The sequence below is a fragment of the Ambystoma mexicanum genome, chromosome 7q (assembly GCF_040938575.1).
Source record: "Ambystoma mexicanum isolate Mex_15411 chromosome 7q, UKY_AmexF1_1, whole genome shotgun sequence".
NCBI lineage: Eukaryota > Metazoa > Chordata > Amphibia > Caudata > Ambystomatidae > Ambystoma > Ambystoma mexicanum.
In genome coordinates, this window is record NC_090941.1 from 806,648,714 (window position 1) to 806,672,957 (window position 24,244).

Sequence of the window (24,244 nt, forward strand, 5' to 3'; positions counted from 1 at the left end):
TTAAAAAAACATCAAGCGTGAACATGGAAAGAAACCTATGGCCGAAAGTAGCAGTCGTGAGACTAACTGAATAAGAAATCACTCAAAGAGAGATTATGATGAATCTATCAACATATGCATTTGATGAAGAGGGAGAAAACTCAATCATAATAGGAGAAGAAGATATTGTGATAGATGAAGATAACTCACTGAATACCACACTGTATCAATACAGCGATCATTTACCATCAAAAGACTATATAAGTCTCTCATGCGCAGAAATTTCAGATACCAAATTAGAAACCACTGTAGGATCCTTAAATGAGACCAATACTATGATAAACACACAGATGCACATGACAGAAAGACCAATACACAGAGAGGGTGACGATGAGTCAGTGTACCTACCAATATTTGATGATCCCAGAAGTTCAAATTCGGCAAAGATAATAACATCAAGTCACTATGGAAGCGTGAAGACCTTGTCCTGAATAGAACTAATGTTTTATGCTTATTCCATGCAAATCTAAACTTGAGAAGGTAGAAGACTTTAAAACAGTAGAATTGCTCTATGAAAAAGAAACAGATCATGTTTCAGTACACCTAAATGGTTGACAAACTGCAAAAATCCTAAATGAAGCCAAAAATGTGTTTCAACCCCTAGGATTTGAATTAACGTACAAGAACTGAAGGGATGTTACAAATACAAAAACGTGACAGATGGACAAGCAAAGACCTTTGAAATCTAGATGCTCTGAACACAATAGTCACCCTCAGAGGAATAACAATAAAACAACTAAAAATGCATAACATAATAATGGGAATAAAATTACACCCTTAGAATTAACCTGCTGGAACACGAGGGCCCATGTACATTTCTTTGAAAACCAGAATCAGAAATTAAGAACTGCAGATATAATCTGCTTGCAGAAAACTTGGATAAGTAAATAGCCGACATGTCATGGCTACACGGTATTCATGAACCCTGCAATCACGAGACATAAAGGCTGTCCATCATCAGGATTATTAACAATGATTAGAGCAGCAAATAACCTACATGTCATAGAAACAGACAACTTGAATCCCTTTGTCCAAATTGTGATAGTGGAAATGATTTCCACTGCCAATATTAAGATTTGACTAAAAAATAAACATCAGACTCATCAGATAGTGTGTATATTTAATACATACTGAAATCCAACAGCGATCAATGATAATTCCTTTATGGATGCGATATTCACTGAAATAGATGATCTTGAAATTCACTAACCAAATAGAGAAATAATTATATGTGGCGATTTAAATATATACACCTCATTTGCAAGAACGGCAAAGAGATCCCAGATAGCAAAATCACAAAAAAGCGCACACATGGAAAAAAGATTGTGCGCTAAGAAACATCATACTCATAAATGGTCACAAGGAGACATACCGCCAGTTCCTACATGGAAAAAAGGTAATTCTGTATCCTATCTTGATTATATCTTTGTAAGAAGCTCACTATGGGACGACCTTGAGATGATGAAAGTGGCAGAGAATACGAATAGTGATCACAACACTCTGACCTTGTCTTGGAAAGAAACACAGAGTCATGGATTGAACCGTCACAGAATATCAGACAAACAAATAAAAATATTCCCTGAAATTTTTTGAATTACCGAAATAAGCGATAGTGCTAAATTGCAATATGAATGGCTCTTTTTGCCATTCAGACAGTTAAACCAACAACAAGATCCCACCAACTGACGTATTCTCATGCTTTCAACAGACAAATAGCAGAGAAATAGCAGCTAAGAAAAAGACACTACACGCACAAATAGGTATATCTCAAAAAATACCACTAGAAGAAAAACTGAGAAGCATTAAAAACACGAACAACAATATAAAAATTGGCAAAACGATGCAGAATAGATGCTAGCAACGAAATTCTAGAAACAGTGGAATTTATTAAATAATAGCAGTCAGAACAAAGATCTACTAATAACAGATGTGACAGAACGATATTGGATTAATCACTTTACTGAGCTATATAAGAAAAAAGAGGACAATATACAAAGCGCAAAAATGAACTTAGATAGGAACCAATGGAACTTTGAATGGTCTTATAACGAAGTACTAGAGATCATTACCCATTTGAATCCATCGCGGGCACCAGGATCCGACGGCATGAGCAACGCAATGCAACATTAATAAAAAACCTAAAACCTTGGCCAAAACTATGTCAATAGCTGTTCAGGATTGTAATTGCACAAAAATGAATTCCAACAACCTGGCAAGCTGCCATAGGAATTCCAATTTACAAAAAAGGTGACAAGGAAAAAACCAACAAACTATCGTCCGATAGCTTTGTCAGAACATAAAGGAAAAATATTTGCACTAATATTGCAATAGAGACTGACAGAATGGATAAGACAACAGAACAATACGAACATAGACAAATGGGTTTCTTCAGAGTTTTCGGAACGAACATTCATCTATTTATTCTTAACCTGCTGAACCTAGAAGCTATGAGATTACCAAATGGCCTTTGACAGTGTGCATCGTTTAAAACTGTGGCAAAAACTATGATCATGGAAATGCCCGACCAACATCTTAGAACCAATAAAAGCGCTATATACATCAACCAATGTGCGAGTTAGACTATCGCCAACAGGGGCAGTGTCTGAAGAAATACCCACCTGGCACGGTTTGAAGCAAGGCTGCCCATTGTCAGCAACACTTTTTAATATTTATACATCAGACTTTGAACAAAATCAAAATGTTCTAACAACTAATCCACCAATTTTGAATGGGACACCAATCAGGTGGTTAATGTTCGCAGACGACCTAGTAATGTTCAACAAAACACAAATTGGAATTCAAAAAAGAGTCAACGTTCTGCAACGCTATGCAGGAGATGACGATTTAACCATAAACTTGGCAAAGGCCCAAGTAATGACACTAACGAAAAAACACAGAAAAACAAACAGAGAAATAAACATTTATTTGAATACTACAAAACTGGAGAATGTCAAAACTATGAAGTACTTGGGCATGTTGCTTGACCAGATGATCAGAGGAAACAAATGCTTGGTGCACTTACCATCTAAAATTGACTCATTGGTTTGCCAATGAATATTGATCCATAAGAAATACGGGAAATGTTCCTTCAAACCTGTGATTACGTTCTATAAGCTGACGGTGATAGCTATTGTAACATATGGCAGAGAAACATTGTTGAATATCCATTGGAAGATATGGAACTACCTGGAGGGAAGCTTCTGGAGAAAAATATTAGCATTGCCCAAGACATTCCCGGTAGAAGGTATACGATTTGAATTAGCGTTACAATTGCTACATTCTATTGTAAAGTGGAAAACACTGGATCTATACAGAAAAATAACAACTGTCGATGAAACACCTGCAATCCAGATACTTCGGACATGAACCGCATCATCGAACGATCCGATTCTAAATCAATGGAGGGAAGGAAACAAATATGTAATGACAAACCTTCATATTACTGAAGACATCTTGATACACTGACCTAATGAAGCAAAGAATTAACTACAGAGAAACGACTGGATTCAGACAATTCAAAAACAATCACAATACCAGCTAGCGCTTAATTGTCAGATGGACTGTTGACCATTGCACCAAATACCACAATATTTTAACCAATTTCTCTGCCAAAAGACGAGAGATATGTTTCTCCACTTACGTCTGAATCTACTACCGACAAGAGAAGTGCTAACTAAAATGTAACTAATTAACAAGGACTTAATCTTTTGTCGTTTTTGCAGAAATGAAAAACAGATTGAAACCATCCACCATATTTTTATGGAATGCCCATCTGTAGACAAGGAAAAACCACATTTTGCAGTAATGTTACCTAGCGAAGAGAAGCCGCAAAATAGAGAGACACGATGGACAACCATAATCCTCAGCAATCAGAAAAGCCTGACATTCAGAATTATTCAATTTTGGTTAAAAATAATAGACAAAGTTACAGAGAGCTGAACAAATAATACTTTGCAATGGCATGATGACTGCTAAATAGAGTACTCATCAATTTTAGAATGATAACAGAATGAAAGATGTTAATTTATTTTTATTCTGTTGAGAAATGAGGTGGAAATGAGACATAATGTATGATGATTTGGCCTAATGGAAAGCTATGGCAAAAGATACAAGTTTGTAATAAAACTAAAGTCTTAAGAAAAAGAAAAAAAAAGACCAACACAAATGCAAAATTCAACTCATCACTAATACTACTCGATTTCTCAGCAGCTTTCAACACAGTCAATCAAGATACACTCATCAGAAGACTAGAAGATATTGGGTAGGGCAACACAGCTCTCTTGACAGAATGAACAAAAACAACCTGCATTGCGCCATTCAAGTCAACACCCCAGAACATGCAGTGCCCCACAGGGCTCATTGCTATCCCTGTTACTCTTCAACATCTACGTGAAACCCTGGTCAGCCTCATCAATAAACAGTTGCATGTGATAATGTGCCTGCAAAAATGTCGCCTGGCAAAAATGTCACCAAAAAAATGCTATTTTTTGCAAGGGCCATTATCACATTGAACATGTAGGGGACACCCCTGAACTCCCCAAAACCTTCAACCCTGCTCCCCTTGACCCATATATATGGTCACCATACATAATGTTGCCATGACCTTTTCTCTGCAACTTTATGTATGGAAACCCTATATATGGGGGTAATATTACCGGATATCCAATAAACATGGCATCACCTGCTATAATTTCACAGATGACACTCAAATAATGTATAAAATAAATGCCAGTGAAGAACAAAACCCAACACTCACCGAATGTCTCACGGAAATAACCCATTGGATGAGCACCAACAGCCTTAAACTTAACCTGGACAAAACCGAAAACATGATAGCAGCCAATGACCCACTGAACAACAATCACACTCCATGGCCCATAGAGCTACAAAACCCACCAGAACTACCCAGAGTGGTAAAAAACATTTTAACCCTAATGAATTACGAGAACCATAAGTCAATGCAGTAATAAAGAAATGCTTCTTCCACCTACACATGATCAGTACTTCCTTACCTCTCTTTCAGACACAGAACACTTGACGTCATCTCTCTCGTCCTGTCAAGAATAGACCACGCCTACAGCATCTACCTCAGAATGCCCGAATACCTCATGAGGAAGCTACAACAAATTCAGAATGCAGCAGCAAGACTTCTTAGAATCACTAGGAAAGAGCACATCACCCCAACACTAAGAACACTGCTTTGGCTACCAGTCAAAAGATGAATCTTGTTCAATACTCTCGGCATAACACACAGAGCGCTCCATGGCCAAGGAGCCAAATTCATACATGAAACAATCACCATCTACAAACCAACTCGAACACTAAGATCCAGCAACAACATCCACCTCGAAACAAATCAATCCGCAAAACAGAAAGTCTGAGGGTCAGCATTCTCCTGCATAGCAGTGAAACTGTGGAACTTGCTTGCAAAGAACATACAGACTGTAGGAGTTCACCTATAATTCAGGCAACTACTAAAAACATGGCTCTTTAATGCACCAAACTGAAGAAATCACTAGAGGGAGAAACCCCACCACTGCAAAGCAAGAAAACAATATGAAACTGGACCACCCAAAACCAATATCCCACACTAAACCAAAAAGGAACAAATAAGCCCAAACTTTAACCGAATGCAAAACACAACCCAGACAAGCCATGACTAACGCTGCTAATAGCTCTCTAAAACTCTGCATACCCACCACCCAACCCAGACCTTCACCACTAAACACCCAAACCTCAAAACTACAGGCACTCTACCAAATTTCCACAACACCCCACACGCACATGAAACACACACAACCACACACAAAATAGCACACAGTGACAATTTTTTTCTGAACTGAAGCTACCAACAGCACATCCAAGCTTTCTTGAACCCGTACCTCTCAACCCAAATAACTAACCACCACAATCCCCTTCCTTTTCAGATCCACCTGAGCACCTGGAGACCATGAAGAATGGCAGAAGTGTGTGTTACAGTCACAATAACATAACATAACATAACATATCTGAATACCCCCACATGGCACCCGTACCCTTAGCCATGTACGACCCTGCACAAACCAAATACCATGCACCGTTAGATGCATATCTTGCAAACAGCACCCGTACCAAGACCCGCCACCCCATCATCATGAAACACATCCCTAAAGATCCAAACCATACAAAACAAAACACAAAACAATAACAACTACAACATAACAAATAATGCTACATACATTGTATGATCTTAAACCTACCAAACCAATGAATAGTGATGGACTTTGCCATGACTGCTTGTCCAGGTGTTCCAAGAAGATTACCTGCCGTACTCACATCCAACCAAAATGCATGCAAACCTCTCTGCACCCTCATGTCAAATCCACAAAGATGAAAAACCTGTATCGCAAAATGTTCCTGTGTGTACATCCTGAGCCCTCCAATCATGTAGAACAACTGAATGTGAACTTCCCTTGCATACTCCTCACCCCCTTGATAAAAGAGGTGAAAACCCCAATAGCAAGTAGATTACATACAACTCCTAAATCTTGACATGAGGCCACAACAGAAATACAATGGCCTGAATAGTACTGGCCTCTACACCTCAACATTAAGCACCATTTAGCTTTTCAGAGACCTGACCTTCCCCCATTAACCAGAGGATACCATATGCAACAAACACAGAGCATTATGATGACACCGGCCTCACCCCAGACAAAAAGTACAATATCATTCTCCCTCATGTATGCTGATGCCCAAGATCTTGTGGTAAAAAGGCCAGAAATCCATATCAAGTTCCTTTAAATTCTTGAAAAATCTTTTTCAAGCGGTACATGTGCATGCTCCATCCAGACTGCCTCTACTAAATATGCCACAGTGTTGTGGCATGTCTTCCTCCTACAAATCAACTTGCTCCATTTGACAGCCCGGAATGTCTCAATTGGCTCTGACCATCCTTGTTGGAAATTCCTCTTTCCCGTTGTTGAATGGCCCTGAACCATGCCCTTCACCGCCTCAGCAGGTGCAGTTACATCTCCTGTTCCACATAACGAGCCACACCTACTATACCTCACAGATGGACCCTGATCTCCTAGAGTTTCCGCTCTGGTGCTCTGCGTCGTTTGGGCAGCCACCATCTTTGCCCACAGATCTGCCACCTGCGACTCTTCAGCTCTACCGCTCCCCTGCTCCCTTCGGCTGCGATGGATGAGAACACAAGCACATCATGGTGTTCCATGCCTCACGTTGATGTCAGCATGTCTGGTGATGTCATCAGATGGGTGTCTGCCACTGAAAAGCACGTACCTACCCTGGTGATTGAGGAGCTCTGTCTCCATTGCCACCAGATGTGGTGTCTTTCCCCATCCGCGTCCGCAGATTCTCCAAGTTGCGCTCAGCACTGCTCCATGGCAGGATCTCCATTAAGACCCCATATGACGGCTCTAGCAGTACCAAGCATAGACGCTGCGCCATCTCCGTGCTGCCCCCTCCGACTTCGCTATGCTGCTGTTATTGGCAGCCGCTGCTCCCAGGGACAGCTTCACACATGGATGTCACCAGGCGTCTAGCTCTGGCCACCTTTCCTTAGCTCCTGGGTGCTACTGCCCCAAAACCAAACAACACGTTCTATATTTGTAGCTCACCTCCTCGCAGCAGCTCACCCCACTCCTTACTTGTCATTGTGAAGATGGATCCTTAGGGTGCAGTGGCTGTGTAGTTATTTGCTGTACCCCCACCAAAGCTTCCTTGTTCCTGTCCTGCCGTCAACAGGGGGCCACCTCATTAGCAACGAAGTGCCTTTGTTCTGTTGGTGAAGAACCACGTTAAGTTTACATAAGGTAAGTTAGTTCCTTTATTCCTGTTCCAGAGTGTAAGTATGATAGTTATAAGCACGGCAACATTACTATCCACACCAAACCAAGTTCTCCTTCCAACTGTCACTCTAGGAACATTCTAGGAAGCATTGCCCTGACATTCCAACCTGCATTTCCATGCACACATCCAAGCATTCTGGCAAGCAGACTTCTACTCAGACACGTACCATTTTAGTTCCTCATATTGACAGTGTAAATTCCTCTCGCTCCTTCTCTCTCACTCCCTATCTCTCTCACTGTCTCTGACTCTTGCTTTCTCTCTCTCACTCTTTTTCACTCTCTCATAGATACATTGTACCCCATGTGCAGCAAATTAGTTGGGCAAGGAGGAAAGGGGGAAGTCTGGCTATGCCACTCATTACCAAAAGCTGTATGCTAAGGGTTATGGGAGAAAATAACGTTTGGTTCAGAGAAAGGGCTGCTTGGAATATGAGAAACCTAGGCACCATTTCACCTTCCATGGTATTGTGGCTGTCAGGCTGAGAGGCAGCACAAACCTGACTATAAAATTCAGGTGCATAACTCAGTAGCTAGTGTGGGCTTTTGCCCATCAATCTAACGTCCTTAGGGCAGCAAAACTGAGCTTGGCAGGCAATCAGGCAGGGGCCAATATCCCTTGTTGTTTCTCCCAGAGGTGTACCACAGAGTCCCACACAAGCATCACATTCCTCTCACACAGTGCAGGCAGCAAGAGGCCAACACATCATTACCCATGCCCCTACCAGCCACCTCTCACATACTCTCAAGCAGCACCTTCATTTCGGGATCGTCCTCATGATGAAATGAGGGGCAGAAAAGATAAAGGTGGAGTCTGTATTCCTCAAAGTGCCCCACTAAGCTAGGTTCACTATTCCTTAGCCTGAAGAGGGTTAGACAGGAAGTTGAAGTGAAGCCTGCTGACAGTGAAAGAAGGGGCATGTGTGGGGGGTAATATAGCTAATCAGTCAAATAATAATGGTTTATAGTCTTTGCATCGAATGCCAAAGCATCTAATGCCATACCATAGAAAAAAGCATCGACAAAAAAGCATCCAATGCATTTATTTTTTTCATTTTTTTTAATGGGTGTCTCCCCCAGTCCCTCTTTTTTTAACCTCAAAACCCATTATAATTAAAATACACCCTTTACCATTGAAAAAAAATGTATTTGATGCATTTTATTGATGCATTTTTGTCTGTGGTAAGGCATTCAATGCTTTGGCATTCGATGCAAAGGCTAGATACCATAATAACGTACTCTCGAATTTGCAATATCTCTGGCCCTTTGATAAGCATGGGTCACGCCTCAAACTCAATGGAATGCTTTGTGAAGTAGATGCCTGATGTGCAACAGGTTAATAGTGATATCAGGGCAGACTATGGAACTATGAAGTGGTTTGGGGAATGAGGGGGGCAGATCATGGAGCTGTGTTGCTACGCCAATACGAAATTACAAAAACAATCTTCGACTGGACAACCAGGAATGTTGTGGGTCTTCTAGAAAGGTTAGCTGCCAATTTGTCAGAAATGTACAGAACGTTTAAGCAGTCTCAAAGACATTTCTGGCAGAGTTAATGAGGCAACTGGCAGACGGTTATACACACCAGCAGGAGTAGGTTGAGGTTCTGTGGTCATCGTGAAGGTAATGGCTTCACCACTGCTAGAATAGATTGCAGTGGAAAGTGCAGGTGCCACAAATCATAAGGCTTTGCGTTAGGCCAGGGTGTCAACTGTCCCTGATGCATACTTGCCAACATTCTGTGACCAAAAAGATGTAAATGAATTCTCATAACAATGACATCACAGGAAAATACAAAACATACAAACAGCACAACATGGAAAGATGTTGAAATGTTAAAAATGTGTAATTCTGAATGGTAACACCAAATTGTCGGCAGATTCTGTGTGATGGTGTTACACTCTGCCACTTGCTTTCACTGGTGTTTCACCTAAGGGTAGCCCCGGCAAGAGTGCAGGACAGAGTCACGCAGCTGTCAGGTCAGTGGATTGGTCTGAGTGCAATCAAAGTATTCACCTACAAGTCCACTGTATAGACAGACTAATTGATGTGTTGTTTAATGCTTGCCACTGTAAAAAGCAGTAGGATCTGTCACTGAAATCTGTAGTCAGTAGTAGTGCTTAAAAAGCAATAGCCTGCTGCCTAAATCTGTAGGGTTGGCAAGTATGCTGATGTCAACTCTTTTGGCAAGAGACCTCGTAATCTCCAGTAATATTGAATCACAATACTTAAAGCTTGGCTTCCAGTCACCAGAGACCTCAAGTTCTTGCCTGTTTTGATTATTAGTGGCATTAAAAACCATGTAGAGAACCCAGCGTTGCTGTTCTCGTGGACTTTAAAAACTGCCACAGATAGGACCTTTGAAATCTGCACGGGCTCGTAAGTCTTCCTTGGGGTCGCCAGATTTTACTTCACCACTGATCATTGCAAAATAATGAGAAGCGGTCACGGCACGCACTAGCCTTTTTACCTTTGGATAATTATACAGGCATTACTTGTTTGTAGGTCAAATGTCCTTTTTAATATTCGTTTTCTGTACTCCAACTGTTTACATTTACGGAAGCTTTGCTCTCCTTACTCAGGAACTGCTATTTATCTGACACCCCCCACCCCTTTTGAAAAGTGAGGTTGCTGAAGAGAAGAGTGGCATCAACTATTTGTGTTGTAGGTGGATTCCACGATTACTGCAATGATTGCAAAATGTCCTTGTTTCATATATCCTCTTCTTGCGGCCGGTCATAGTGCTTCAGAAGTAGTCCTGCAGCTAGCTGAAAGAGCTTGCAAAATGTTCTTCCTTGCTAACTCCCAACATGACTATTCACCACTTAACAATATTATCCTTGTGCTTTCTACATTTTATATGTTTCATGGGACAGTCATGGCAGACGGTTCTACATTTGGCAGCCTGCCCCTCTGGTGTGAAGACTGCAAAATCCCAAATCATGGCTTATCATTAAAAGGCCTCCATCGAGCTACTCAAAGTGTTGATGCCAGCCACTGAAACATTTGATAAGGATGAGGAAAGGGGAATCCGCTTGTAGAAATCATTGCTGGTTCTGGACTTTGTCTTCCAGTGTTTCGGTGATTCTTATCCAATAGCTCAGAGCTGTTTATTCCAGAAAGGGGCAGAAATAGTGGTCTAGCCCAGGGTTAGACTGGGACATTAAATCTGCTTGGTAGTAACTCATCACAATGGCTGACTTTGGCCAAAAGCGGGCACACACTAGCATGTTGGGCATTGCTCTATTACGCTGTGGGCCAGTCTGTGCCTGGTCTAGCCTCAACATCTCTCGTTAGCAGAACCAGACGTTTACAAAAAAAAATAATACTAAGGGCCTCATGATGAATGTAAAGCAGGTGATATTTTTGTTTTAATGCTGCCTTTTTACCGCTAGAAACCCATACGTCAAAAGACATCTGCTGTACTGTCGGCTGCAAGATTGTTCCGCTGGGGCAGTATATGTCCAGGTCTAGAATTGAGTGTCCTATACCAATGGGCCTAGCTTTCATACTGTAGTAGGTATCCCCATATATTAAACGGCGATGGAGGCTACACCTAGCTTTGAGAATCCTATACAGTGGGAGAAGGACCTATGTTTCACAGTGCATTTGGTTTGGGCATATGGTAAACAAAGACGGAGGCTACGCCTAGATCTGAGAATCCTGTATAGTGTGAGAGAGGCCTAGGTATCACAATGCAGCAGGTTTAATCATACAGTAAAAAAAGATAGAGGCTACACCTATAATCGAGAGACCTGTATAGTGTGCAAGAGACCCAGGTCTCAAAACGCAGAAGGTCTCATTCCATGATAAACAAAGGAGGAGGCAACACCTAGATTTGTGAATCCTGCATGGTGAGGGATTAGGGGACTAGGCTTCACAGTGCCCTAGGATTCAGCCTATGGCACAGTAGGTTTCGTAGTGTAAGAGAGGTTTATGGTTTGTTTTACCTAGATATGGGAATACCTTTGTAGAGTGAGAATGTTAATGTTGAGGGCTTCCTTGAGTGAGCGATGCCAGTTAAGAGTGGCAGAGAATTACTTAGTGATATGTGTGTGCTACCCTGGGCTACTTATTTAATTGTTGGTTGTCTATCATGTGGGTCGGCGGGTGGGGGCACGGTGACAATGTTGTGAGTGTTGCGAGTGTGCCACTGCGAAAGCTGCTGGCTTACCTGGAGTGCTTGTCTGGTGGGAGTGTTGTTTTGGGTGGATTGATGGTGGATCAGGTGTGCCACAACGAAAGCTGTTGGCTTACTTGGAGTACCAGTCGGCTGGGAGTGTTGCTGAACAATATGTGGTGGTGTGTCAGGTTAAACCATTGCAAGAGCTGCCGGCCCCTGAAATGTCATTGATGCAGGGGTGTTTATTGTAGGTGTATTCACGGGGAGCAGTGGATTAGGAGAGTATTAGGAAGAGCCAGGTTTTAAGGGCCTTCCTGAATTTCAAGTGGTTTTCTGTGTTGCAGATATGTAAAGGAAGGGAATTCCAGATGACTGGCGCTTGGAAGGAGAGGGAGGAACCGTCAAGCCTGATGGAGCTGTGGGGTGGGATCACTAGGCGAAATGCTGTGCGCAGATCTGAGGTTCCTGGAAGGTTGGTAGGGGACAATTTTGTCTCTGAGGAATTCAGGGCCGGTGTTGTGGACTGCGCAATGGGTGATACACATGGCTTTGAAGGTGATGCGTCGAGCAATAGCGAGCCAGTGGAGGACTCTCAGGGTAGGGCTGATGTGTTCTCTGGTGGGCAGGTTAAGGAGCATGGTGCTGCTGTATTTTGGATTCTTTGGTGTTTCCTTAGTTGGGATGCTGGGGCTCCTAAGTAGAGGCAGTTTGTGCAGTCTAGGAGGGAGAGGATGATGGAGTTGATGGCTGAGAAACAATGGGGATAAGGGAGGTAGGGGAAAATCCACCTGAGGATACGTAGGTGGAAGAAACTAGGTTTTTGATACGTTGGTGGTGTGTTGGGTGAACGATAAATCTGAGTCAAATTTGCATTAACACATTAGAGGGTGCCAGTGCTTGTCCTAGTGATTTGGGCCACGAGATTGGTTGGGGGATGAGTAATGTTTTCCCGCAGACTAGGATTTCAGTTTTCCGAGGGTTGAGGATGAGGTGGTTGGTCGTCATCCAGTGATCGATGTCAGAGAGGCACAATGATAGGTCCAGGCTGGCAGAGCCTTCAGAGTTTGTGATTTAAAAGATGATATGGGTATCGTCTGCATAGTTGTAGCAGGTACGGTTGTACGAGCGGATGCTTGCAGTAATGGATTGTATGTAGAAGTTAAAGATTAGCGGTGACATGGACGCTCCTTGTGAGACACCTTTACAAACTGGACGTGATATGGATGTGAACTGGTCGAGGTGTATGACTTGCGACCGGTTGGAGATAAAGGAGGAGATCCACGAAAGGGCTCTGCTTTTGATTCCTAGTGTTTGTAGTCTGACTAATAGAATCGAGTGATCAATGGTATCAAAGGCTGCAAAAAGGTCTAGCAGCATGAGAACCGCACAGCCATTGTCGTCAGCTGTTTTTTTAGGTCGTGCCAGATGGAGACTAGGGAGGATTCTGTTCCTCTTAGTGGTCTGAAACCTGATTGTACTGGGTCTAGGAGGTTGTTGGCTTCGGCAAATTGGCCAAGCTGTTTGTAAGCAGCGCAGTCAATCAGTTTTGCGATGAAACCCATATTGGAGCTAGGTCGGTAGTTTTCGGGGAGGTGTAGATCAAGTACCGGTTTTGTGAGAATGGGTTTGGTGTATGATGTTTTTAGGGCTTTCCAGAAGGATGCTGATGTGAGTGAGTGATTAAGGATTGCTAGCGCGAGGTTACCAGTGGAGGTTAGTATTTCTTTTTAGCATTGAGGGTGGGCGGTAGTAGAAATCAAGTTTGCGGTATTAGCAGTGCTAATATGAGCACATTCTAAAGGGTGTCTGTGTTTTGACTGTTCAAGTGAAAACATCAACATAAAAAGATAACCCGACAAAAACCTTTCCACATAATTTGAAATGCAAAGAACCATTGCAGTAAAAGCCTAAAAAAAAAGAAATAGGATCTTGTGGAGTTAAAGCAAGCAGCATGCCCTGGGCCAGCAACTTCTATGGCATTTTAGTAAGCCCTCAGAGGACTTGACCGAGAAATGAGAACATCTGAAGACATTATCTGTTTGGACGCCCACTCACACTTAGAGCTTTTTTATTTGATTTAAGCATCATCAATAGACCCACCGAATCAGTTCAAGGATATTGAGATGTTTTGAGACTCTTTGAATGAACAAATACATTAACAAAGAACAACCTTAGTGATACACAGATGATAAAACGTTTATCCCAGTTTATGGGCTGCCCCTTAGTCGAGCTTAGTCTAGCTAGCACAGATCCAGGCCCCATGACGGCCTTTTATTTTGTTTACAGAAGCTCTGGAATGAAGAAATAGCAGAGAACTTTGTTGAAAACTCTTAAAGTTGGTTGTGGAATTCCTGCAGCATTTGTAATTATGAAATGTTCTTACCTGATGATTTTTGTACACTATCTCTTCCATCCTCCATCAGCTCTTGCAGGGCGGAATCTTAGGCCTAACTCAGAGGGCGGGCCTTGCATCCTTTCACTAGCCTTTGCATCATCTGTAATTATGAATGTAGCAATCACCTATGCTTGGTTCGTACAGGGCCGCTGACACCCCACCAGGCTCAGCCTAGGTAGGCCTGAGCAAAGTGAGGCATGTGCCCAAAAATACTGCATAGGTAACAAACCAGAGTAGATGGGGTAACCAATCACCGTAATCACAACAATGAACAATGTGAACACAGTGGGAGATGACGAGGGTGAGGGAGCGGATAGAAGACTAGACAGAGAAGAGAGGGGGTGGAACTGCCAACACATTCCCATGATAAGCAGGTTTAGCACAATGCTAAAAATCAAATTTAAAACAGCAGCAATCAGTATGTGCACACAGCTCAAATCAAATTTAAAACAGCAGCAGAAAATCGGGATGTGCACACAGCTAATATCTAATTTAAAACAGTAGCAGACAATCAGGATACGCACAAAGTTAAATTGGACTTTCAAACAGCAGTAGACAATCGGGATGTGCACACAGCTAAAATCAAATTTACAACATCAGCAGACAGTCAGGATGTTCACACAGCTAACATCAAATTTAAGACAGCAGCCGACAATCAGGATGTGCATAGAGCTAAAATCAAATTTAAAACAGCAACAGACAATCGGGATGTGCACACAGCTAAATTTGACTTTAAAACAGCAGCAGATATTTGGGATGTGCACACAGCTGATGAAAAAACAATTGGTTCTAGGTAATCAGATATATGAGCAATATAGTACAGGGGTGTAGCAGTGGAGTAACAGTCCAGGAAAGACATGGGTGTTGTGGTTTGGTATTTTGAGCCAAAAAAGAGACAAAGGAGTCTTCTGCAGATAGTAGAGATTAATGTCAAGAGGTTGATGCCGGCAGCATAGAAATGGACCACACTTAAATGATTTCCGAGGGGGCGGTCACATAGCCCAAGAGCGCAGGGATATTGTCCCCATCGACCAGGTGAATAATGAGGGGTTGGCCAGAGTGGAGGGGCCCACAACGCCCAGCCAGGACCGGACAGAAAAAGACAGGAGCCTTAGGAGTGGGGCCTTGGTAGGCAGGTTGGCATTCGCCTGCCGGCTATGCTGATTGGCCATTTATAGAAAATACAGGCCCAATTAGTTGGGAGTCCTTCACTGGACCCAGGAACTCCAGTGAAGGAGCAGACGGCCATGTTGCAAGGGAGCAAAGAAAGCAGCCCAAGGTTGAAAAGCAAAGTACCCTGCACCCGAAAAACGTGGTGCACATGTTTCTTTTCCCAAAAATATATTTTCCAATGTATTTCGTTTTTGATTAAAGAATTAACAGGATTGCAGGAGGTGCATCTGCGCCACATGCATTATGCAGATATTAACCCCCAAATGCATCCAGGGCTTTCCTATTTCCTGGAGACTATCTGAGTGAGCCCATGCCTTTTGGAGAGCAGTAGAGGCCGTGCTGGCCGTATGCCTAGAAACAATAGGCAGAGGAAAGGCTGGCCTCCGGATCTTCACTGAGGGGTCTGGGAGGCGGGCCGGCATTCACCTGCTGGCTATGCTGATTGACCATTTGTAGAAAAAGCAGGCACAATCAGTTGGAAATCCTTCAGTGGACCCAGGCACTCCAGTGCCTACTGGAGAAGGCGACCATGTTGCAGGGGGGCAAAGAAATCAGCTCAAGGTGGAAAGGCAAAGCACCCTGCAACTGAAAAATCTGGTGCACATGATTTTTTTTTTTTTTTTGTCACAAGTTTTGACACACTTCTCCTAGAAGGCTACAAGATACTCTCACTGCCTAGACCAAACAGACCTGGTGGGGTAGCAGCAATGCTCTTCCCTTTGTGGATCCCTGTGTCTGCCATTCCCACACAGTCAATTCATCCTTTGAGTGCCTGGTCTGCAAGCTCTCCCTCTCTCCTAGCTCCTCACTCCTGCTGGCCACCTTCTATTGGCCACCTAGTCAACCCTCCCTCTTGCTTTTGGAATGGGCTGACCTGGCCTGCTCTCTCCATTCCTCCTCTTCTCAACTCCTCCTACTGAATGATCCCAACATCCATCTCAACTCACCCGATTCCTCAGGACCTTTCCACAATCTTTGCAACCCTTTCTCTCTCTTTTCATGTTACCCTCTGGCCCAATGCACACCACTGGCCACACCTTGGATGCACTCATCTCAACCGACATGGCTCTAGCTATCTCTCTCACTACTTCTCTCGCCTGGATTGATCACTCTCTCCTCTTGCATTGGTAAAACCGGCACTGCTTCCCGTCTAAAATGTCATCTGACCCACGAAAAGAGTGTCAGAAGCTGCTGTTGCCACTACTGACTCTGCTCCTTCTACTCCTGAAGCTGACTCCCACCCTGACACAACCCTCTCTAACCTCAACCTCTCCATTTGCAACACTCTTGATATTCTTGCCCGTGTCATGAGGGTACGACTGAAGCCTATCAAACAGTGCAACTCTTGGTACAACTCCGAACTGGCTGCCCTTAAACGCAAGTGCAGAGCAGCCGAATGGAAATGGGATTCCTCGGGTACACCCTCTGACAAACTGGCCTGCTGCCTTGTTCCAAGGCAGCAAAGACACTGCATCCACTCCGAAAAAAGAGTCTTTATTCAAGCTTGCATCCCGTCAGCATCCAATAACATGGCTGAACTTTTTAAAGTCTGCAGGGAACTAGCCAACCCTACCGCATCCTCCTCCACCATCACACCCACCCAGGCCCTTTGCTGTGCCCTGGGTGCACACTTCACCTCAAAAACACAGCACATCCTATCCTCTCTCTCTTCCTTACCACCTCATACACAAGAAACTCTTGCACTGCCTTGGACACCTCCACTCCTCCCCTTCTTCTCTCTTCCGTCGCCCCTGGCAAACCTGAGGAAGGCACTAGACAAGTCTGGTCTATGAAAGCCTCTTCCAAACAAGTGGAACTCTGTCCCTTCAAAACCATCAAGGACAACATGGACTCTCTCACCCCAGCCTTGGCCGACCTCTGCAACCTCTCCTTCACCACTGGAGCTATACCCAGTACTCTTAAGCACTCCCTCGTGCTCCCTCTCCATTCAATACCTTCTGCTGAGCCTTCCATTCTGGCAAACTATCACCCGATCTCTATCGCTCCTTTCCTGGGCAAACTCCTTGAGAAGTTGGCTATTTCTCAGATTACCCTCCACACTGAATATGTTGACTGCTTCCATGACCACCAGTCTGGCTTGAGGGCATCCACAGGAACGGAAACTGCTCTTCTGAACACCCATGAAGATCTGCTCTCCAACCTTGATTCTAACTCTCCCTCTGTCCTCATTCTACTTGCCCTCACCTCTGTCTTCGATGCAGTGAACCACAACACCCTGATTGCACGTCTCTGTGATACCCTCTGCATCATTGATCAGGCCCTGGCATGGCTAACCACCTTTCTCTCCAATCGCCCATCCCAGGTGGAATTGGTGGCCTTCCTCTCCCCTATCACTCTCTCTATGTGTGGTGTCCCCCAGGGATCTAACCTATCTCCCTGTTTTTTCAATGGCTACATGGCCCCCTTGGCCGGTATGATAGCCACCTTCACCTACAACTTTCAGTGTTACACGGATGACACGCAGCTCTCCTTCAGGCTACCCTCGGCCTCTTCCTCACTCATACCTGACTGTCTGTCTACAATTCAGTCATGGTGTGCTGCAAACAACCTCAATGCCAGTAAGACAGAGATTGTCCTCATTGGGACCCCTGCTTCCGCATACGCTCTTTCTCTCTGGCCGGCCTCCCTTGGCCCTTCGCCACCACCTACCAAGCAGGCAAAAAATCCGGGGGTCATCTTCGACTCCACCCTATCCTTCTCATCTCACATCATGGCCATCTCTAAAAAGTCCCACTATCTACTGCACCTTCTCCCCCAGAGGCTCACCGTCTCCGGATCCCTGGTCCTCTCTAGGCTGGACTACTGCAACAGCCTCTTTCACAAACAAGCTCTCTTCTTCCCTCCATCCTCTTCAACTCATTCAGAACAGAACCGCAAGACTTATCCTTGGCCTGAAGCCCAGGGACTGCAACTCTCCGGCATGGAAATCCCTTTACTGGCTCCCTGTGGCTGCAGGGATTAAGGTCAAGACCCTTTGCATTGTCCACAAGGCTTTCTGGAGCATGGGCAACACTTTCTTCCTACATATTCATTTTCCTGAGCTCTTCGCTCGTCTTCCTCCAACTCACTGTGGGTGGGTGCTTATCCAAGTAGAGTCTTGGGGGGGGGCTACTGCAGGTACCACCCTCTGGAACAACCTCCCTACCTCTCTCTGTCTTGAGCTGGACCTCCTTAATTTACAGAAACTCCTCAAGACTTTCCTCTTCACCTCCTTCTCTCCCTCCCCTGCTAACCATCTCTTCTGCTCTTTCACTCTCTCTCCTCTACCTCTGCTTCAGTTTTGCTGGCTGGTTGCCTGGCACAACTTCAGAGCCTCACAGGTCCCAAGCTTCCTCGCCAGTCTCCTACACTTGCCGCTGGGCCTTGCACTTGCCGCAGCACTACTGCACTTCGGTTACGACCCATGAGAGTGGTATCCCTCTGCACTTAACCCATGCTCTGACGAGACTTACTCACTTTGTCCCTATTGACCCCCTCCCACGCACTTCCCGTTTCTCTGTTCACCTGCATAATCTGAATGTACCATGTCTAGTAAGATCGTTTGCTTGTGTTCCCTATGTCTTCCCCTCCCATGCATGGTTGTGCTTCGAAACACTTGTGTATGAGGGCATAATAAATAAACAATCAATCAAATCAAGGGAAGGGCCTCAGGTGGCTGTGAAAATGCAGGCAGTACACTGTGTGTTGTTCTCCTTCACATTTCCAGCCACATGCACAATTCTCCGGGTGCAAATAGTGGATTGATAGAATGAAGTAATTTAAAAGCGGATTTATGCTCTCCAGACACAGACTAGCTGTGTGCCTCTTTGTAGAAAAGTCCAGGTAGCTTTTTAAGAAGGAAACTAGACTACCATGATGGCTATTGTCAGCTTCCATACACCTTAAACATTTTATGCTTACGTGTCTCCATATGCCCAAAAGCAACTACAGCCAGTGGCAAATGTGTTTAGTTTGCTGAAACAGAGCAGACATGCCACAAACTCCTAAGAAATCACCAAACAATGCACACCCGCCCCACCCTGATGGCTATCGTCAGCTTCCATAATCCTCAAAGTCTTTAAATACACATGTGTCCATATGCCCAAAACAACTACAGCCAGTGCCAAAGGTGTTTAATCTGCTGAAACAAAGCAGACATGCTACAAATACTCCGAAGAAAGCACCAAACACTGACCCCACTCAACCGGCAACCAACTCATCCCTCACTTTTTACTTACAGCTAAATCTACCAATTTTTACACCACCCGTCAGATAACCCAAAAGGTCTATCACACTATATACAGATTCATGACATACCCTCTACCTATCAGCATCTCACCCTTCTCTAAGGCATCCACCTCTATCACCTTCTCTCTGGGACCAACTTTGCAGCCAACACTGCCAAGCGCTTGTTTTACCCGCACTAACACAGCAGAATAGCATGTTCAAGTAACGGGGTGCTTCTGTCCAGCACTCACCAACATGACAGCCGGCCGTTCCTCACCTTTCCTGCTTCCCCACTAACATGTGCCCCCCAGACCCAATAGCAGCAAGGCCAACATTATTGGCAGACGGGCGTTATGCAACACCACTTTACCTTAACTCACCGTACATATATACAGTTACTTTAGATTTCCAGTTATTCTTGACTAAATCCATAGATGGAACACCCATTGACCATGCCCCCAAATGACACAATTCAGACCATTCACTCGCCAAGCACACAACATTCTCCCGAGCTGTCAGTCACACGCTTGGCTCAACATTCTATCAGCATTCATGCATGGAGAGTGGAGAGGTCAACATGCAGCCAGTCACTACATAGATCTAGTATATAGAGTAAGTACATCGTGATAACATGGACAGTGAATTACCCACGCTTCAACTAGCAGAAAATGCTAAATTAATAAGACACTCCATCACAGCCAAAGCCCTGCGTTACTTACAAACAGGGTCGGGCTGGGGCATCAAATTGTCTCGGGCACCAATGAATAAGTGACCCACAGTTGCAAATAGCAATGAATTCCTTTTGTGGCAGACTGTTTGAGTAGTACCCAATGGGATGGTTTTTGATTAAGTATGATGCAAATTGTGCATTTTATTAAGTAAAACTGGTCCAAACTACTAGGCGTAAGGTGAATTAACTTATCAAACGGGCCCAGATGGGCCAAAAAAGTGGTCAACCGTTAACAACAAAACTGGCCCAAACTAGCATTTTTTTTTTATGTTTCGAGGATTGCCCTATTGTCGCATGCAAGTCCGACCATGCTTACGAACTCATAAGCAACTTCTCCAAACACCTCTAGAGGGCCCAATGAGAGCAAATGGTCAGAGGGCAGCAGGTTTCACTCCTTACCCATGAGACGTGCCGTCCTGCAGAGGTTCCCTGCTAGTCACAGGTGGACGGGCATACACGGGAACCATCGTCGGCAAAAGAGCATTCCTTTTCAGGACCTAGCTCGCGGTCATTAATGGGTTATCTGCCAGAGTCATTAACTGAATGAGTGTGCCTGCCGCCGACTTTAAACACGGGCTTGTTCTAATTACTCTTTCTCTTCAACAAAATGCACCAGAAATTCATGCCGCTTTGCAAACGCGCTCAGTACAATAGTAACTACACATCTGAAAAAGATACAGCATGTATAAAACAGATGTATAATGCAATCAGATGTCGCAGACATGCGCGATTAATGGGATGCGTCGTGGTTAGTGCGAGTCCAGTTGGAAGGGTTACATAGCTCGTCTTCTGTTCCAAAATTCACATGATATCAGGCCTGAGCATTATCTAATGGTAAATAGTGTCACTGGTTGACTGATTGCTGTTTGCAACTAACACAAGCATGACTGTGATATCCACAGAATAGAAGGACATACGCGCTGATTGTAAATGTGAAAGTGTAGCCAAGGGCCTTAATGAAAACGTCAACTCGCATTAAGAGGAAGCCTTAATGGCCCGGCTTGATTGTTTGCCTTGTAATGTCGGATCACTCTGCAAATCGGATGTTTAACATCGTGCCATTTTCTTCTAGAGTCGAAGAGAGTTTCAAGACCCTGTTCTGGGCAATATTTGGCCTCTCCGAGGTGAAGTCGGTCATCATTAATTATGGGCACAAGTTCATAGAGAACATTGGGTACGTCCTTTACGGCGTGTACAACGTGACCATGGTGATTGTCCTGCTCAACATGCTCATTGCCATGATCAACAGCTCCTTCCAGGAGATAGAGGTACGTGCTCCTTTTCCAAGCCTGTGAGTCTTGTTGCTGCGTGTTTTAACTCATCACTGCTATATGTTTTTGGGGCCATTCAAACAATGGTCTATGGCTTACTGTCTCCTATCTCCTTTTCCACCCAGGAACTCGTGTGTCAGTGATTTTCTAGAACAGCATATATCAGAACTTACAATGCCAGCCCTCTAGATTCCTTAATTGTCATATGTGTGGTGTATTCTCCCGGTGCCGTGTTTGAAATGGCAACATGAAGGTAGAACAGTAACATTTGGTGCTGTGATGTGCGCTTGTCGTTGCGTATGTGTCAGACGCCAACTGCTTCCGTGAAGACCAGAGTGAAGCATGTCCTAATTAGACAGTGTCCTACCCGCAGGTATGGCCAATGCGTTGCTGGCTGGCCCCTCTGCTTGTGGACTGTTCTTGTGGCTCTGGTAAGATGATGATGTGGGTTGTGACCTAGTTTGATTAAGCAGAATCTCAAGCTCTGCCTTACTTGTCATATAAACTAAAAAGCTGGCTGCTTATAGCAGGAATTCTGCAGCACTGCAACTGTAATTATGCGCGTTCTGGTTAAGCGAACCCAGGCAAATGTCTCGGAGTGTACGCCTTACAAATCAACCATAAGTAAATAAAACATTGCTCTAGGGCCGGGTTGTCCCGCACAAGGCCTCGATGGCTGGACAAGTGTTTGATTTTCAGGATACCCATGATTAATATGCATGAGATACAGATGCATGTAGTGATTCTCTAAGTATGCACATTTATTCTAATGACTATTAATGAGGGATATCCTGAACACATGTTAGGGTTCCGGACCTCGATGCCTGGAATTGTACAACCCTGCTCTAGTGCAATACATGTATTATTTCAATTCATGTTTGCACCAGCATAATGTATGACCTCGTGCTAAAAGTGATTGGTAATGATGAATTATAAGAGAATGTTTTCTAACTAGGCCAATATTTGCTCTATTGCTAATACCATGAAACACTGCACTTTCACCGGTCAAAGTTTCTGTAATGAGGCCACTGTCTCTATGAAATAAAAAGCGAGAACGTGATGGTGGCTTCCATAGAGGAGTATTGCTAGAAATGCTCGAGGGCCAATGTTGATGCTAGTTTCATTGCAAGATCCAGCTAGTGTATGGCAAGCATGGTCTTTGCAACAAACAGATTTTCTGAGGTTTTCTGTTGTTGCTTTTGTTATCCTTATCCAGGGGAAAATGGGCAGGTTGACAGATACTCCATGTCCCAGAATTATTTGAATAAAAAGTCTTAATTCACCTCTGAAAAAGAATGCGCGCCTCTGAAAAAGAATGTGCAATGTCTTCAACAAGTAACCAAGGCTTAATAGTTTGGCAACTGATTAAGCAAAATGCTTTTCTTCAGTAGTGGTTGAGCAAAAAGGTGGGTGTGAAAGAAGGGAGAACAATTTGATAAATTATACAACTGAAACATCAAAGAAGCAATCCAATAAATTACCAGTAGTACATGGAGCTACTTTTCCTCCAGTTGTATTTTTGACAGGTGGCAATGCCCCTTTTGTGCCCTTAGCCCCACCCCCTTTTGATATCGAGTGGATTGAACCCCAATCTTTTGTACTTACATCTTTTTGATAAGAACCCCAACATGTTTGATATACATTTTATATCAATTTGATAAGAACCCCTATCATTATGATATACATTTTATAAGTTTAATATACATTTTATATAATGGTAATATACATTTTATAACACATGTGTATACATTTTGATATCCATATCATTTTATGATAGTAAAATAATTGTAGATAACATTTTGATATTAATTTTATTTTATAGTTTTAATATACATTTTCCATACATTTTATAAACATTTTGATATCAATGTTATTACACAGCCGATGGTAGTGGCCGTGTAGCTATGGTTAAATTGCTAAACCCATAGGAAGAGCACTTTTTGGGTGGGTTATAACTACGCTCCCCCAGGATGAATCTTCACCAAACTTTGCAAAAAAAGTATATGGCCCACTCTGATTTTTGGTGAGGTTTGGTCAAGTGGGGGTCAGGGCAAAGTTATATGGAGGGTCCCAAAATGTCTTTTTTTCCCATAGACATAATGGGAAAAAATGTCTGTCGCGCCTAGAGCCCAAACCGCTGGATGGATTTTCACCATATTTGTGGCAGGAGCAGCGGCTTGGTCGCAAAGCGTGCTTTTGTTAATTTGGTGTAAATCCGTCCAGTATTTTTTTTAAACAAACAAATCGTAAGGCTAAAAAATTAGTGATATCTATGTCTGCTCTGCGGACACACTTCCCTGTTCGATTGGATAATCGGCTTGCGTCATGTCCGCGGACATGCAACGTGTTGTCTGATTGGCTGGGATGAGGCGTGAGGTGTGTCAAATTGTTTTGATGCGCACGCCATAGTGGATGCGCGGACATGTGCTGGAAGTG

General features: G+C 43.7%; 1 protein-coding gene across 1 annotated transcript in view; it reads left to right on the plus strand.

Annotated features, from left to right (window-relative positions):
- The window catches only part of TRPC6 (transient receptor potential cation channel subfamily C member 6), a 1,461,060-nt gene that overhangs the window by 926,316 nt on the left and 510,500 nt on the right, over nucleotides 1-24,244 (plus strand). The window contains exon 8 of the mRNA XM_069639093.1: nucleotides 21,610-21,805. Coding sequence (XP_069495194.1) covers nucleotides 21,610-21,805 — 196 coding nt within the window. The remainder of the gene's footprint in view (nucleotides 1-21,609; nucleotides 21,806-24,244) is intronic.